Source organism: Ochlerotatus camptorhynchus, unplaced genomic scaffold (assembly GCF_037179485.1).
Source record: "Ochlerotatus camptorhynchus isolate MF236.1 unplaced genomic scaffold, CSIRO-AGI_Acam_v1.1 ptg000329l, whole genome shotgun sequence".
Classification (NCBI taxonomy): Eukaryota; Metazoa; Arthropoda; class Insecta; order Diptera; family Culicidae; genus Ochlerotatus; species Ochlerotatus camptorhynchus.
The window spans coordinates 2,824,556-2,838,887 of record NW_027040817.1 but is presented as its reverse complement, the minus strand read 5'-3'; the positions used below and the strand labels follow the sequence as shown (position 1 = coordinate 2,838,887).

The following is a 14,332-nucleotide window of genomic DNA, read 5'->3' as shown; positions in this document are numbered from 1 at the left end:
CAGTGGTGCTAGTGGAGTAGTGGCGAGCGTGATTGCCTCTCACTCTAGCAGGCCTGGGCTCAATCCCAGTCGGCGCCACCGGGATGTTCTCAGGCATAAATTCTCTGATCACGCCTTCCTTCGGAAGGGAAGTAAATCCGTTGGTCCCCGGTTCGTGAGTTGATGGGTTGAATGGTAGGGTCCAGGTGTGGGAGCTGCCTTCTTGGCGTCGGTAGCATTGGTTAAATAGTACGGAAAACAATACCTTAATATCTCTAGAATTCATTCTGAAATTTTCTCTTAATTCCTTTGGAATTTTCATCAAAATTATCAAATAAGTTCTTCTAAGTCATTTTATCCGGAAAACTTAGATGTTGAGAAGATTATTATTTTTCAAAGAGAGGCCAAAGTACATTTTTCCTGTTCATCATCGGAATTCGCGGACGTCTCCCGGTGATTTCGAATTTCCGGCTTCTTCCCGATTTCCCGGTTCATTGGTCACCATGTGTCCAGTATATAATAGGTCTTATCCATCTGAACAACATTACTAGAGATAGCAATCTCCTATCTTGTCAAAAAACGAAACTAACTCAGAGAGTGAGTAACTTTTGCTCGTTCGTAAGAATACATTTCTAAAAGCGTTGGTCACTCAGCACATGAGTAACTTTAGTAAAAATGACTCACTCTCTGAATAAGATACGTTTTCAGTGAATGTAGACTGCTAAAGCAAGCCTTTTGAATCAAATGTTACCAGCGCTGCATGGTGAGTGAATTCTGAATTAAGAGGCCAATTATGCGATTGGTATTGACCATCCAAATAACTTCTCTGAATACAGAAACCTGCTTGCTGGACGTGCTGCCAAGTTAAAACATGGAGTCTGATGCAAACTACACACTGAGCTTGACTATCCAATATTCGATTTCTAACCGAGATGGCAAGCTAAATACATTGAAAATGAATATAACTCAGAGAATGAGCTTCTTTCACTGATTCCTATGGGGAATTTTGTTTAAATCGAAGGTCACTCATGCGTTGAATAACCTACGCTTTAAGAAAAAAAATCATACGAATTATTAAAAGTGACTCACAACTGAGTAAAAGTTATTCACTCACTGAGTTAGTTTTGTTTTCAGTGTGCAACGCAACAAACACTCCTGTTTATCAGTCGACAGCCAAACGATAACTGCAGTCATACTTTCTACGTTTCACTTACTTAAGCATTTGGATTATCAATCTATGCCCCTCCTTTTTTCTGTATTTAGCTGATGTAGGTGAATTAAAAGAAAAATGCTACGATTTCCACACTGAAGCGAACAAGTTCGAGGTTGACCCGTCCATCGCCTTCTTCTTCTTCTTCTTCTTCTTTGCAATTCAAGCTTAATGCTTATCGCATTTTAGCTTATTGCGTGCTCTGAACTTAGTGTTCTAGTTGCATTTCCACAGTTATTAATTGAGAGCTTTCGATGCCTGTACCATTTTTGCATCAGCATAATTGTGTGGCAAGTACAATCATACTCTATTTCCCAGAGAAGTCGAACAATTTTCCAACCCGCAAAAATTCCTAGACCGGACCGGGAATCGAACCCAGCCACCTCCAGCATGGTCTTGCTTTGTAGCTGCGCCTTTACCGACTGAGCTAAGGGAGGCCCGTCCAACGTGCAACGCTGAATGATTATGCGGCTTCGGCTTGTGTTGTGTTAGGGACCAACTTTCTGATGGCTATGTTAGCGGTGAGCACCTTGCAATCGAAGAAACATATGAGAAATTTGAATATTTCCATATATCTTAGTTTTTAGCTATTTATATATTTAACACAAACAATTTTATAAAACTGCCAAATCGATCGACATACAAACTATCAAAGTCCATTGATTATTGGCCAAGTTATTAGCATTTAAAATCTGACCAATTTTCGTTGCATTTCCCTGGATTGATACCCTTCCCGAAAGACGTAGTCCTACGTCAAAAAATAATTTATTTGCGAATTTTTAGTTGTATACATAGATTTCAGCTTTTCTACCACTGTAGCAACAAACAGATGTAAAAAAAATGCTCTGTTTGCAAAATAAAGGCATTTTAAGGCTGCAGTCGTATGCACCGTGGAAAATTTTGAAATCATCATCACTTTCATAGTTCTTTAATTGGGTAGGTGTGTTTTGTTCATTGCCTGCAGTTGCTTTCTCTCATTGCTGTTTACTGCAGAATGTGTGCCATTAAGAATAATATCAAACCTACTTCCAATGAAGAACTCAAAACACAAATTATTTCTTTTCTCCGATGTTTCAGTACTTAAACCTTGTCCTGCAATTGAAAAATACATTGCCTGCATCTGTATGTTTGCAGGGCTGCCACCAGCTGAAAAATATAACATTTTAAGCTGAACATTTTCGAAAATAAAGCTCAAATGTTGCTTTTTAACATACTGGAAACCTGGAGTGGTTGCATTTATTCTAATATTCAAAAAATAACCTATTTTGACGTAGACTACGTCTTACAGGAAGGTACTGGGGATGAATCAAAAATCTAAAATTGCGACCATCACGAAAAGGTGCAAGGTTTTTAACGATAATAGCTTTGTCATTTATAGATGAAACTAAAATCCAAATACACCAATCAAAAGGAAATAACTCTCACAATTTGCTACAGTATATGCTTTTCCAACTTTCTCAAAGGAAAGTAGTTGAAAAATGTACAAATTAAAAGTGGTAATTTTATCACTGTTTCAATGAAATAAACGTTCTCTCCAAACCAAGTCGTCATAATCGAATGCCATTTGGTTACGCATCGTTTTGCTTGAACCATTAAAATAAATAAGAGCCCTGCTGTCGTTCCTCCGTTCATTAAAGTTTCGGATGGCGTGGCAAGCAGAAGCAGGAGCAAATCAGGAAAAGGTTGAATTTTTACCTCTGTCTCTGCTGAACATTACCGCAGTCAGACTAGAGCGCTGCTGTTGTGAATCTGCTCATTTTCGCACTGGACGGTAAAGGGTGATACGGTCAAAATTTGGTCAATATCAACTTGACGTATTTCTTTCAATTTTTCATTTAAAAAACCTGAACACCCCTCATTTTGAAGGTGTGTGTGTGTAGAATGTTGCTCCTATTTTGATTTTGGAATTCACTCTTCAGTTGTCAAAATGCCGTCCAAGCAAGAAGAGCAGCGTATCAAAATTTTGCTCGCGCATCGCGAAAATCCGAGCTACTCGCACGCAAAGTTGGCAAAATCGCTAAAAGTTGCCAAATCAACCGTTACAAATGTAATTAAAGTGTTTGGTGAACGTTTGTCGACAGCCAGGAAGTCTGAATCGGGGGGTAATCGAAAACCGGAAGCCGCTGAGACGACAAAGAGAGTTGCCGGTAGTTTCAAGCGAAACCCTAACCTCTCTCTCCGAGATGCCGCAAATAAGCTGGGTGTATCGTCTACAACCGTGCATCGAGCCAAAAAACGAGCCGGACTATCGACTTACAAGAAGGTAGTGACTCCAAATCGCGATGATAAACAAAATACGACGGCCAAAGCGCGATCCCGGAGGCTGTACACGACGATGCTGACGAAGTTTGACTGCGTGGTAATGGACGACGAAACCTACGTCAAAGCCGACTACAAGCAGCTTCCGGGACAGGAGTTTTATACGGCAAAAGGAAGGGGAAAGGTAGCAGATGTTTTCAAGCACATGAAACTGTCAAAGTTCGCAAAGAAATATCTGGTTTGGCAAGCCATCTATACCTGTGACTTGAAAAGCAGCATTTTCATAGCTTCTGGGACTGTCAACCAAGAAATTTACGTGAAAGAGTGTTTGAATAAACGTCTGCTGCCTTTCCTGAAGAAACACGGTTGTTCCGTACTGTTTTGGCCGGATTTGGCATCTTGCCATTACGGTAAAAAGGCCATGGTAGACCGTGGTACGCCGCCAACAACGTGCAGGTGGTTCCCAAGGACAAGAACCCTCCCAACACGCCAGAGCTCCGCCAAATTGAGAAATACTGGGCTATTGTCAAGCGGAACCTAAAGAAGACCAAAAAAACTGCTAAGGGCGAGCAGCAGTTCAAGGCAAACTGGCTTTCTGTGGCGAAGAAGCTGTACAAAATCTGATGGCAGGGGTCAAGCGTAAGGCCCGGCAATTCGGATTTGGAAAAACGGAAGCCTAACTGAATATTTTTCCTGAATTTTATACTAACTGAACTTGAAAAAGAAATTTAATTTGATTTTTTAAATAAACGATTTCACCGATTTACACGCGTTTTCCCTTGACAAAATTTTGACCGTATCACCCTTTAAAATAGCAGCAGTCAGCGTGATCGCCTTGATGACAACCAACGATGGGGTGGAGAGGATGTGGAATGTGTGGATATCGAACAATTGGTCCTTTTCAGGACCACACATATTTTACAGAAAGTGTTATTGAAACTGTTTTCGGTCCCGTTCAAATAATATGAAAAGCGACAAATGTCATTTTTATAAAACAACTCTCCCCCTCATCCACCTATAAAGACAACCTAAAAAGATTTAACGTTTTTTTTTTTCATCCGCCAAAGGGCCAAAAATTTTAGTTGAGAGAAAATTTGCATGTCATTTACGCCTCTTTATAAGCAATTAGTCTCTGAAGTCCATCCTTTTTTAAATATTCTGCACGACAGATACTTTTTGTCACGCCCCATTCATTTAAAAAACGGCGGAAAGGCTGTCAGGGGCGGGGCATAGAAAGTATTTTTTCTGCATAATATGTAATAAAAGGAGGGACTTTGGATGTTTTATACAAATAATAGATGCATTAATGTAAGAACTGTCAAAACCATATAAATTTACACGCTAGTGTTCGTGACATTCTGCTTGACGAACTGAATTTTGATGATTTTGGACCGTCCCTGCGTTGAAGTGGGATCCAGAGGGACGGTAAAAAATAATTTACATCTTTAAGGGGAAGTTTACCGGCCCGAAAAAAAAATGGGGATGTGTATAAGACACGACCACATGGTTGACGTAGACTACGTTAAGCTGTGTAGTGAATATATCGTGCATTTTTCTAGATATTGATTGAAGACAGTAGAAGTAACCTATGATTTTGGTCCTATATTCATATTTTGGATTTCCTACTAAGAAAAACTTGGTTAAATTCAGGACCTCATAAAATGCGAATACATATTTTATTACATTTGGTTCCTAAATTACAGTCAGATATAAGCAAGGCTTTCTTCAGGTAATTCATTGAAGTGTCCAACAGTTTCTTTGTTATAAGTTTTGTGAGAGCTGATATTTGTAATCTTGAAATTTTTATGTAGTAATGAGATTGATCAGAAATAAAGTTTCCACAACGATTCAACTTCTCAAAACGCTAAAAAAAAATGCACACACAAAACGGAGTGCACAATTTTGCACCAATGTTATGCAGCATTTCGTAGTTGATCGGAAATATCTCGATTAGCCATAAATCCCTCCAATAAGATCTCGTTATATCTTTTATCTACCAAATGAGCAAACAAAAAAAATACTGAATATTGCTGTTTTTAAAGAGTTTGTTCGCGTTTTGTAGATACGTTATTTAGCATAAGAACACTGGGCGTTTCTGTGGTGGGAAAAAAAGTGACTTCCGTATCTATCACAGATTACAAATTCAACAGTGAGCATACATATGGACGTAACCGTGATGATCAATTTTCTCTTTAGTTAATAACTCGCTTGATGCATTTGCTGTTTCTTTGATAGCCAATACAACCTGTTATAGCACTACATTGAACAAATTTCAGATAATATTTTCTGAACATTGCATTAGGTGCTTAGTAACATCGATTCTCTTCGTCGATTTTCTCTTTCGTTAATAACTTGAGCACATTACCGTTTCATGTTATGTTTGTCGCTAAAAAAAAGCTGCTCTTATCGATCTGTGTGCTGAAAATACAAGGAGAAAGTCGACGAAGAGAATCTGTCAATGCTACTAAGGACCTAATGCAATGTTCAGCTTCAATTGTTTCGCTTAGATATAGGAATACTAAGAGAAAATCGATAAAGTGAGTCGATCATTGCAAGTAGGCTCTTTTGAACGCTCACTGTCGAATTTATGCTAAGATAATAGCATTGTAAGTCCCTCCTACTTGAAGAATCATGCAATCTAATGGCTTGCTACGCCTCGCCCCCATCAGTTATAAACCGTTCTATAGCATAATTTTCCATGTAGGATGGACTTTCATAGCTTATCTATAAGCGTACCCAAGAAATGGTGTTATTATGCGTGGGCGAGCTATCAGTTTTGCCAAACCGACGATAAAATGCGTTGTTTACAAAAGCTGATATGTCCTTTCGAAAAAGTAATCGAGATTTGTAGAACGCGGGATCGTTATCATTCAAACAAGGAGGTTTATCCACTTCGGAGCGCTTGCGCCATCGAGGCAACGGCGCTGCCAGCAGCCAGTGATCTAGACGGGAATGACGCGCAAGGTTCGAGGTGCAAAACTCGAACGCTGCGTGCTTGACAGGAACCGCTGCTTTCCTACTGCTGCTGCTGCTGTTACTACAGCTGCTGCTGCTATTGCTGTTGCTGCTGCTGCTGCTGCTGCTGCTGCTGCTGCTGCTGCTGCTGCTGCTGCTGCTGCTGCTGCTGCTGCTGCTGCTGCTGCTGCTGCTGCTGCTGCTGCTGCTGCTGCTGCTACCTGGTTACCCGCCGTCCAAAGCGAAAATGAGTTGAGGCACAAAAGCCTGGGCTTGGGAAGAACGTTTATTTCATGGAAACAGTGATAAAATTATCACTATTTATGTGTACATTTATCGTCAGTTTTTTTATGAAAAATTGAAAATGCGTTTACTGTAGCAGATTATGAGAGTTATTTCCTTTCAATTGGTGTATTTGGATTTTTATTTCATCTATAAATGACAAAGTTATAAGCTTTCAAAACCCTACACCTTTTCGTGACGGTCGCAATTTTAGATTTTTGATTTAACCCCAGTACCTTTCCGTAAGACGTAGTCTACGTCAAAAAATATTATTGGCACGTTTTTCTAAAAATATTGGGAAAAATTATCAAAAATCCAAGAAAATCGGTTTCTTCCTTAGATTTTTTTCAAAAATTACATATAAATGATGAGATACATGGAAAAAATTGAACTCTCAGTAAAACTGAAAAGTCAATGTACCATAATGATTTATAAAAAATGTTTTGCACTTGAATTTTCTTAGAAAAATTAGATAAAAGGGATTTTTTTTTCCATTCTTTATACCTTTTTTCAATATTTTTAGAAAAATTATTTCGTATTTATTTTTTCGGAGCGGTGAACTTCCCCTTAAGAAGTAAATTACATTGTTGTTTGTTACAGAATTCATACCAAGGTTGCAAAGACTCATTTCAGCTAAAATAATGTTTTTCGGAATAATAAAACCAAAAGATGGTATGATGGCATGTTTTACTTGTAACTTACAAGAAGAGGTTACAAAGTATGCGTTTGAAACATAAAACCTGTAAATTTTGCTTTCTATGAGTCACAATCAGCGATTTGCTGATCGCTGAGTGAGTGAGTGAGTGAGTGAGTGAGTTTGTGAAAAATCGCTGATTGTGACTCTCATGAAGTGAAACAAACAGGTTAAATATGTCAAACACATTCTTTGCAACCTCTTCTTGTATCTTACCAATTCAAAATTTGATCATGGCATCTAATTATTTCATAATTTAGAAAAACATTGTTTTAGCTGAAATGAGTCTTTGCAACCTTGATTCATACACAAAGTGGATTAGCGAGTTTCTGGGTGGTGTTGTGTTTAGTTCGGTCCAACAAAAATTAAACCTCTACAAATGGGTTAGAGTGTATTTGTGTAAATGCAAGAATGGCAAAAGTTAAGAGATTTATTTTTCTGAATTCTTGTAGTTTTAGTTCCTTTTTATCTGCTTAAAAGACGGATGAATTCTGACATAAAGCTATCCAATGAACATTTAGAATTATGATCCTGCTTGGATGGACGAATGTTTGATTACTCGAAGTAGCAAATTATGTTTAAATATTGAGCATGGACCAAACTTCTTAATTTTCTGTATCACAACTCTGAATATCAAATTTTTGATTATGATGATGGAAAGAAAGTGAGGAGGCAATCCCGAGTAACCAACAAGCCTGCTTAGTAACAATTCGACTAATAATTCGCCAAAGCCCCGTATGTTGACTTTATATAACAAAATCAATCCAAATTAGCGGGGTTATTGGTTACCTCCCAAGTTACAATTTGGGTTTTATGAGGGTACTGTAGACCATGATTTAGACTTGTAGATTGCTTTAAAACCTCAATAAAACTTACAACGTTACTTGGACTGGGATGTCCAATACATGCTAGTGAACGATTTCCCACTGCGATCAAGCGTTTGGTTAAACGTGTTATCTATAACAGCAGAGATGGGATGTCAATGCACATTTTATAACAAATGATTAAAGACAAGTGTTTCATATGCGAAAATATCCCTTACGGAAAGCCCAGAAAAAGTCCGAAAAATAATTAATAAGGGTGAGGAAATTGACATGTCAATGAGAAGAAATGAAGTAAATTGAGGAAATGAGTTAGTTCTACTGTTTTTTAAATCAATATCAAGAAAAATGCACGAGAAGTTCAATAAACATCTCAACGTAGTCTACGTCAACCATGCGGTTGTGTTTTGTACACAACCCCAACTTTTTTTTATAGAGATGTACCGGTGTAATATTTTTTGTAATTGGTGGTGTTTCCCCTGGCAGCACGCTACTAAGCAGTTTGTCGTTGTATTATCATTTGTTAATTACAGTGCCCTCCATAGTGTAGTCATCAGATGGTAATAGTGCTTTTTGGACAATGTTTTACAATCAATAATATTCACAGTATTTATCAGTTTTTATGACGTGACGTGTATATTTCATGACCTGATGGAGCAGAAGTATTTTCCAGATAAAGATTCAAGTGGCTATTATATATTAAAATATTGTTGAATTTTCCTGCCCTAATTTCTGTTTGATGCACAATTTTATTTTGTACGGAGCACTTCAAGATTGGGTTTTCATTATTTCAATTGAAGGATCAGTGAGTTAGATTCCTGCTCCAGTCTGGGAATTTTTTGGGTTGAGAGTATGAGTACAATGACCACCACACAATTATATTAAAACAGAAATGGTAATTGGATTAGAAAGCTCACAACTAACACTTGTGGAAGTGCTTCTAGAAAACTATGTTGAGGGCCAGTGCAAAGTTCCACTAGGGTCGTAATAAATGGAATTAGAATGACACGTTCAATCAATTTATCATAAAATAACAGCTTTAAGTGATTAGAAGGTTCGTTAAATTGTTGCTCGGAAATTCATATTGATTCACTATTCAAATTTAAAACTGTGCTGCATTTACTTTGTATAATATGTTATCAGTCCCATATGGAAAATGGCAGTTGAAGTTACGAATTGCAATTCCCTTTTAAATATTTGAAAAAATATAAATTTATAGATTTTTTTTAATGAAGCAATTAAGCTAGCAAGTTTTGGTTTCACCAAAAACATGGAAATTCAAAAAGCAGAACTTTAAATTGTGCTCTGGACAATTAAACTGTAGGATGAATCTGAATCCATAGAAGTATTAATACATAATACGAAATTACATGGTTCACTCAGACTGTTTCCATGATGATACGTTGAACGTTTTAAAAATTCTGCAATGCATTTTAATTATTCCAATAAGAAAATATCTGAAATGTTTTTGACTGGTTCAGTTTCGTTTGCGTATGACTGTTCGTTGTTTTACCAGAATGAACTTTTTTAAAGCGTGGAAAGTTGTGTTTATCCGACTGTTTATACCAGAAATGTTTTCTGTTTTTTGTACGTACACTCCCGATCATAAGTTTGGGGTCACCATTTAAAAAAAACATGCAAATGGTTTTTCTTATATCTATGCGATTTTTCATATTTATAGAACATTTGAAAGGTATTGACTGAAATTTAGTTCTAAGTTAATTGGCTAAATATACTTCACAATCTTTGTGTACTAAAACTTCTCCTATAGTAACAACATTTTACAAATTCAATCAATCTGATAGTTCCGTTAGAGTACGGCAGTGTAAAAATTGTATATAGAGGCGTCAAATCGACGATGACAGGAGCAGAAACAGTGGTAGAGGCAACAATAGCTGCAATTTCCAAACCTACGACTAGATGCCTCCCTTCAGATAACGTGCGATATCGATCGAACTGTTTCCACACATCGTAGGTACATGTGCAAATCGGCGATTATCTCCTTTTGCCAGTGATGATGGGGGGATACTCCTCCCATCCCTCTCCAACTGGAGAGTTTGGTAAAGAGATATGATCAACCAGATTTGTACCTTCCTCAAAGTTGTCCTTGCTCGCTTTCTACTCTCTATGTAGAATGTTCACACTGTCGTACTCTAACGGAACTATCAACTCTATACTTTGATGTCCTCATCTTATATGATGACCACTTTAAGTTATTTCAAACTTAGCATCTTCCACTATGTACCTTCCAGTAACTTTTTAAATATCTCAGGAAATAAACTTCCACTTGCAATTACCATAGAGCTGATTAAGAGCAATATCGAACATTTATGGAATATAAATTTGATTCAAATATTCATTTGCAAACCAAAGATGATATTAATAGTGCTCTCGAATGTTTGACTACTTCTTAAGTTGAAGCAAGAGCTGCCTAAGTACCAAAATGCGAGGTTAAATCCAATTCATTTATAACAGACGACGATCTTCAGCTCTTGATCCGTTTGAAAAATGTCCGTAGGCGGCAGTATCAAAGAACACGCGATCCTGCTATCAAAATTATCCGGTGAGATTTACAAAAACAAATTAAAAATCGATTCTTTGCCCTGAGGAACAAAACTTTTGAAAATAATGTTTCAAAATTAGACCCGAGTTCCAAACCGTTTTGAAAAAAAAACCTCATTAGCCTCCTGATGAATGTGGGCATCTTAGTGGAATACCTGTATAATGAGAGAGAAGGACGAAATACGCGTATCTGTCAAGCAAATAAAGTAGTGGAATTAAATGGAAAATACTAATCCTTCTCTCTCTCATTAGCCTATTCCAGCGCTTAAATAATATGGTAAAAATTTGATCACCGAGAATTCCCATAATTTCAGTTTGTGTTTTACTAGTCCTATTGAGAATCAGGTTGCTCAGGATTATCTGAATATTTTCTCTCGGGAAAATATTTTTGATGATTCCTGAGGGACTGATTTGGACGAAGTAAGATCTATAACTAAAAAGATCATAATATGAAAGCTCCAGGTGATGATGTAATTTTCTATATCCTTATCAAAAATCTCCAAGAGAGTATCTTGTCTTTCTTAGATCATCAAATTCTTCTGCAATTTGTATTAATGCTTCGGCCTATTATTTGGAATATTTTCCTGTCATTAGTTACATCAACCCTATTTTCTCTAGAATCGTCACAGTATTTGTTATTATTTTTAAAATATTTTCCGTCCAAAAATATCATTGAAAGGCGTGATATTTTTGCTTCGGTGAAATAATCTTCAGCTAAATGACTGTTGGCGGAATGACACAGCCCTATGTTTATGAAACGCGGAAATCACCAGAAGTAACTTTTCCATTTTCTTTGCACATCCCAAAGCTAGCTGGAAAACGACAATTTCTAACTCTTGTGTCTATTTTTCCCCCTCATTTTTAACATGCCATATGCCGCGCCCAATCCACCGTAGCAGGATAAGGAGCCGTACAAAATAAACGCAGGTGCTATTTCGGAAGCAAAACTTCCGGCAGTCTTTCGCGTGCATCACAACGCGCGCATTCTCTGCGTAATGGAACATCCGACGCTCAAAATGCGTCAAAACGCCTCGATCCTGCTAGACGTTCAATGTAAGTACCGAACCATACGTTCCACCTGGCTAGTCCAAAATTGCAGCACACAAACAAAGCACGGAAAAACGTGACAGTGCGGAAAACTCATCCGCCGGCGTCGCTGACAACGACTGCGACGAGACTGCCTAACTACAAATGTTCGTTTTGTTAGATGCTAGCTAAAAAATCCCTTTCATTTCCATTGTGCGGCATTCGTCGCAACAGATTCGCCCTCGTTTGCCATCACCAGGACGCCCGGCTTTGGTTATCCGCTGCGGGAAGGCATCGAAGTGTCGCTCAAATGCGACGTCGACTCGAATCCACCGTCGACGCCAGTCTGGCAAAAAGACGACGGCGAAACCCCAGTGCCGCAGACCGGCGATGGATTTCTCAATTTCAGCGCGATTAGGCGGGAACACTCGGGCTGGTACAAGTGCACCTCGCGTCATCTCAATTTCCAGTACTCCAGCATCGGATACTATCTGAGCGTTAGGTGTAAGTAGAATTTTATTGTTTTACATTTTAAAATATTGCGGGTCAAACTTGAAGTGACCTAAAAAAAACCATTTGCTTGCACTAGTTTTAAAACAAGCAAATCTGCCCCTTTCTGGAGACAATTTAATCATGAACAAAAGTAGAACACCGTATTGATTTTTTCCCCATTTTTTGTAGGAAACTTTGATTAACACGATTTTTTCTCCCACTTCAGATGACTCCGTCGATGTCACATCGGAACCCGTAGAGCAGGATCTGCCACTGTCCTCATCGTCGTCGTCCTCGTCGGCTACGTCTGCGGCCGCCGGGCTGCAGAACGGTGCTAATAATTTCAAAGGTGGCCAAATGGAAGTGGAACTCGGTGGCTCCGTCACGCTTCAGTGTCCGCAGGGTAAGTGAAAGATAATTTAATCTTTCGAAAATTTCTGCTCGTTTTCTTCCTTGTTCAAATACACGGGCTGTTCTCGTTCCTATCTCGTGAATTGCACAATCGTCGCTAGCTTTCCGTCATGTACCTACCTAGGTGTGTCGGTGTGCCTCGGGAATGGACGGTAAACCAGCAGCGGAAGTGTGAGCCAGGTGTGTTAGATCGTGTTCAGATATTTCCTTCCTGCTGACTTTCGGTTGATATCGGTCGGCCCAAGGTAGAACTCAAGTTCTCTGTCTGTCGACGTGGAGGATGTTTTAGTTTGGTGAATGAAGTTTTTTCTTCTGCTGCTGCTGCTGCTGCTTTGCTTCCATCTGATGCTCAACTTTTCCATCAGCCGGCGGCAAAACGGCAAACTAACGAGAAAAAGTACTATCTAGTTGAATTAATCTACATGCATTTGTGCCTGTGGATGAAAAGATACGCTTCCGGCTTGGTGCATACTTGAGAGGCAAAACTTTTCACTAATGCAGTTAATTTCGTTACGTTACCGTCTCTGATGGGAGCGATAGAGAGACGAGAACTTGGCAGTACAGGTATTTCTTGCTGGTCGGATGAACTTCCAAAGAGTCAAGTTTCACGTGGCAACTTAGCACGCGTCGTTGAATGTATCGGTGTCCGGACCAACATGTTGGTGTGTGCTGTAATTTTTTGAAAGTTAACCTGTGTGTAGGAGTTCATTAAAATAACTGGCTTAATCTTGCTCGATTCTGTCTGCAGGGGTGATATGAAAGTTCCTTTGCAATACTGATTTTGCTTTTGATAGCTACTCGCTCTTCTCTTGTATAAACTTGGATATGTTTTGCTGAATTTTTTACAATTATGTACCGTTATATTGAGGGATTACTTCAGCTTTCGCGAAGTCAAGAAATTAATCAAGAAACTTCTAAAACTATACTGCTAAAGTTATAACATTGTATCAACCAGTGGTTTCATAAATCTATCAAAGTAATTAATTCATGTATTTAATTTGTCTTCTATAATGCTGGTCGGACTCGATTATCAGGAGGCTTGATAAAAATTTCACTCCGGCTAATTGGATCACCCGGTTAACCGAGTCATTTAGTTGCCGCTTATCAAGGACAGTTTAATAGATGAAACAAATTAATTGCCCTGGGTTTATGTGCCCCAAATGATCGTTTTAATATTATGTTATTCCTTTTTCCTGATGGTGGTCACATATAACAATAACTGGAAAACAACTTTCGATCTGACTTTAAGCAGCCAATTTTCATCTCACTTTCTTCACCTGAAGCCACCCACAGTTTTGAGTGAATCAATGAACGCTATATGCGCTCAGATGAGCTGAAGCCACCTACAATGTTGAGTTGATCCATAAAAAATTCCGCCATACAAGCATGACCCACCCTAGTGTTCATGTATCCTCTCAAAATTATGGGTGGCTTCAAATCATCAGATGAGCGTAAAGAGTGTTCATGGGTTCACCAAAAAGGCACCTCATATTCTAGGCCGTATCGGTTAATGCAGTTATGGGTGATGTAAATTTTGACCATGCTATCATGGTCAAAATTTACATCACCTATAACTGCACTAACCAAAAGTGGGTTGATATCAAGGGGAAAATAGCTGACACCATGGATCTACTAACCGTT

The 14,332-nt window shown here is 38.5% G+C and overlaps 1 protein-coding gene across 1 annotated transcript in view; it reads left to right on the top strand.

The window, feature by feature from the left end:
- Nucleotides 1–14,332, top strand: part of tei (teiresias) — a 282,830-nt gene that overhangs the window by 213,449 nt on the left and 55,049 nt on the right. The window contains exons 5-7 of the mRNA XM_065230249.1: nt 11,659–11,815; nt 12,023–12,292; nt 12,507–12,683. Coding sequence (XP_065086321.1) covers nt 11,659–11,815; nt 12,023–12,292; nt 12,507–12,683 — 604 coding nt within the window. The remainder of the gene's footprint in view (nt 1–11,658; nt 11,816–12,022; nt 12,293–12,506; nt 12,684–14,332) is intronic.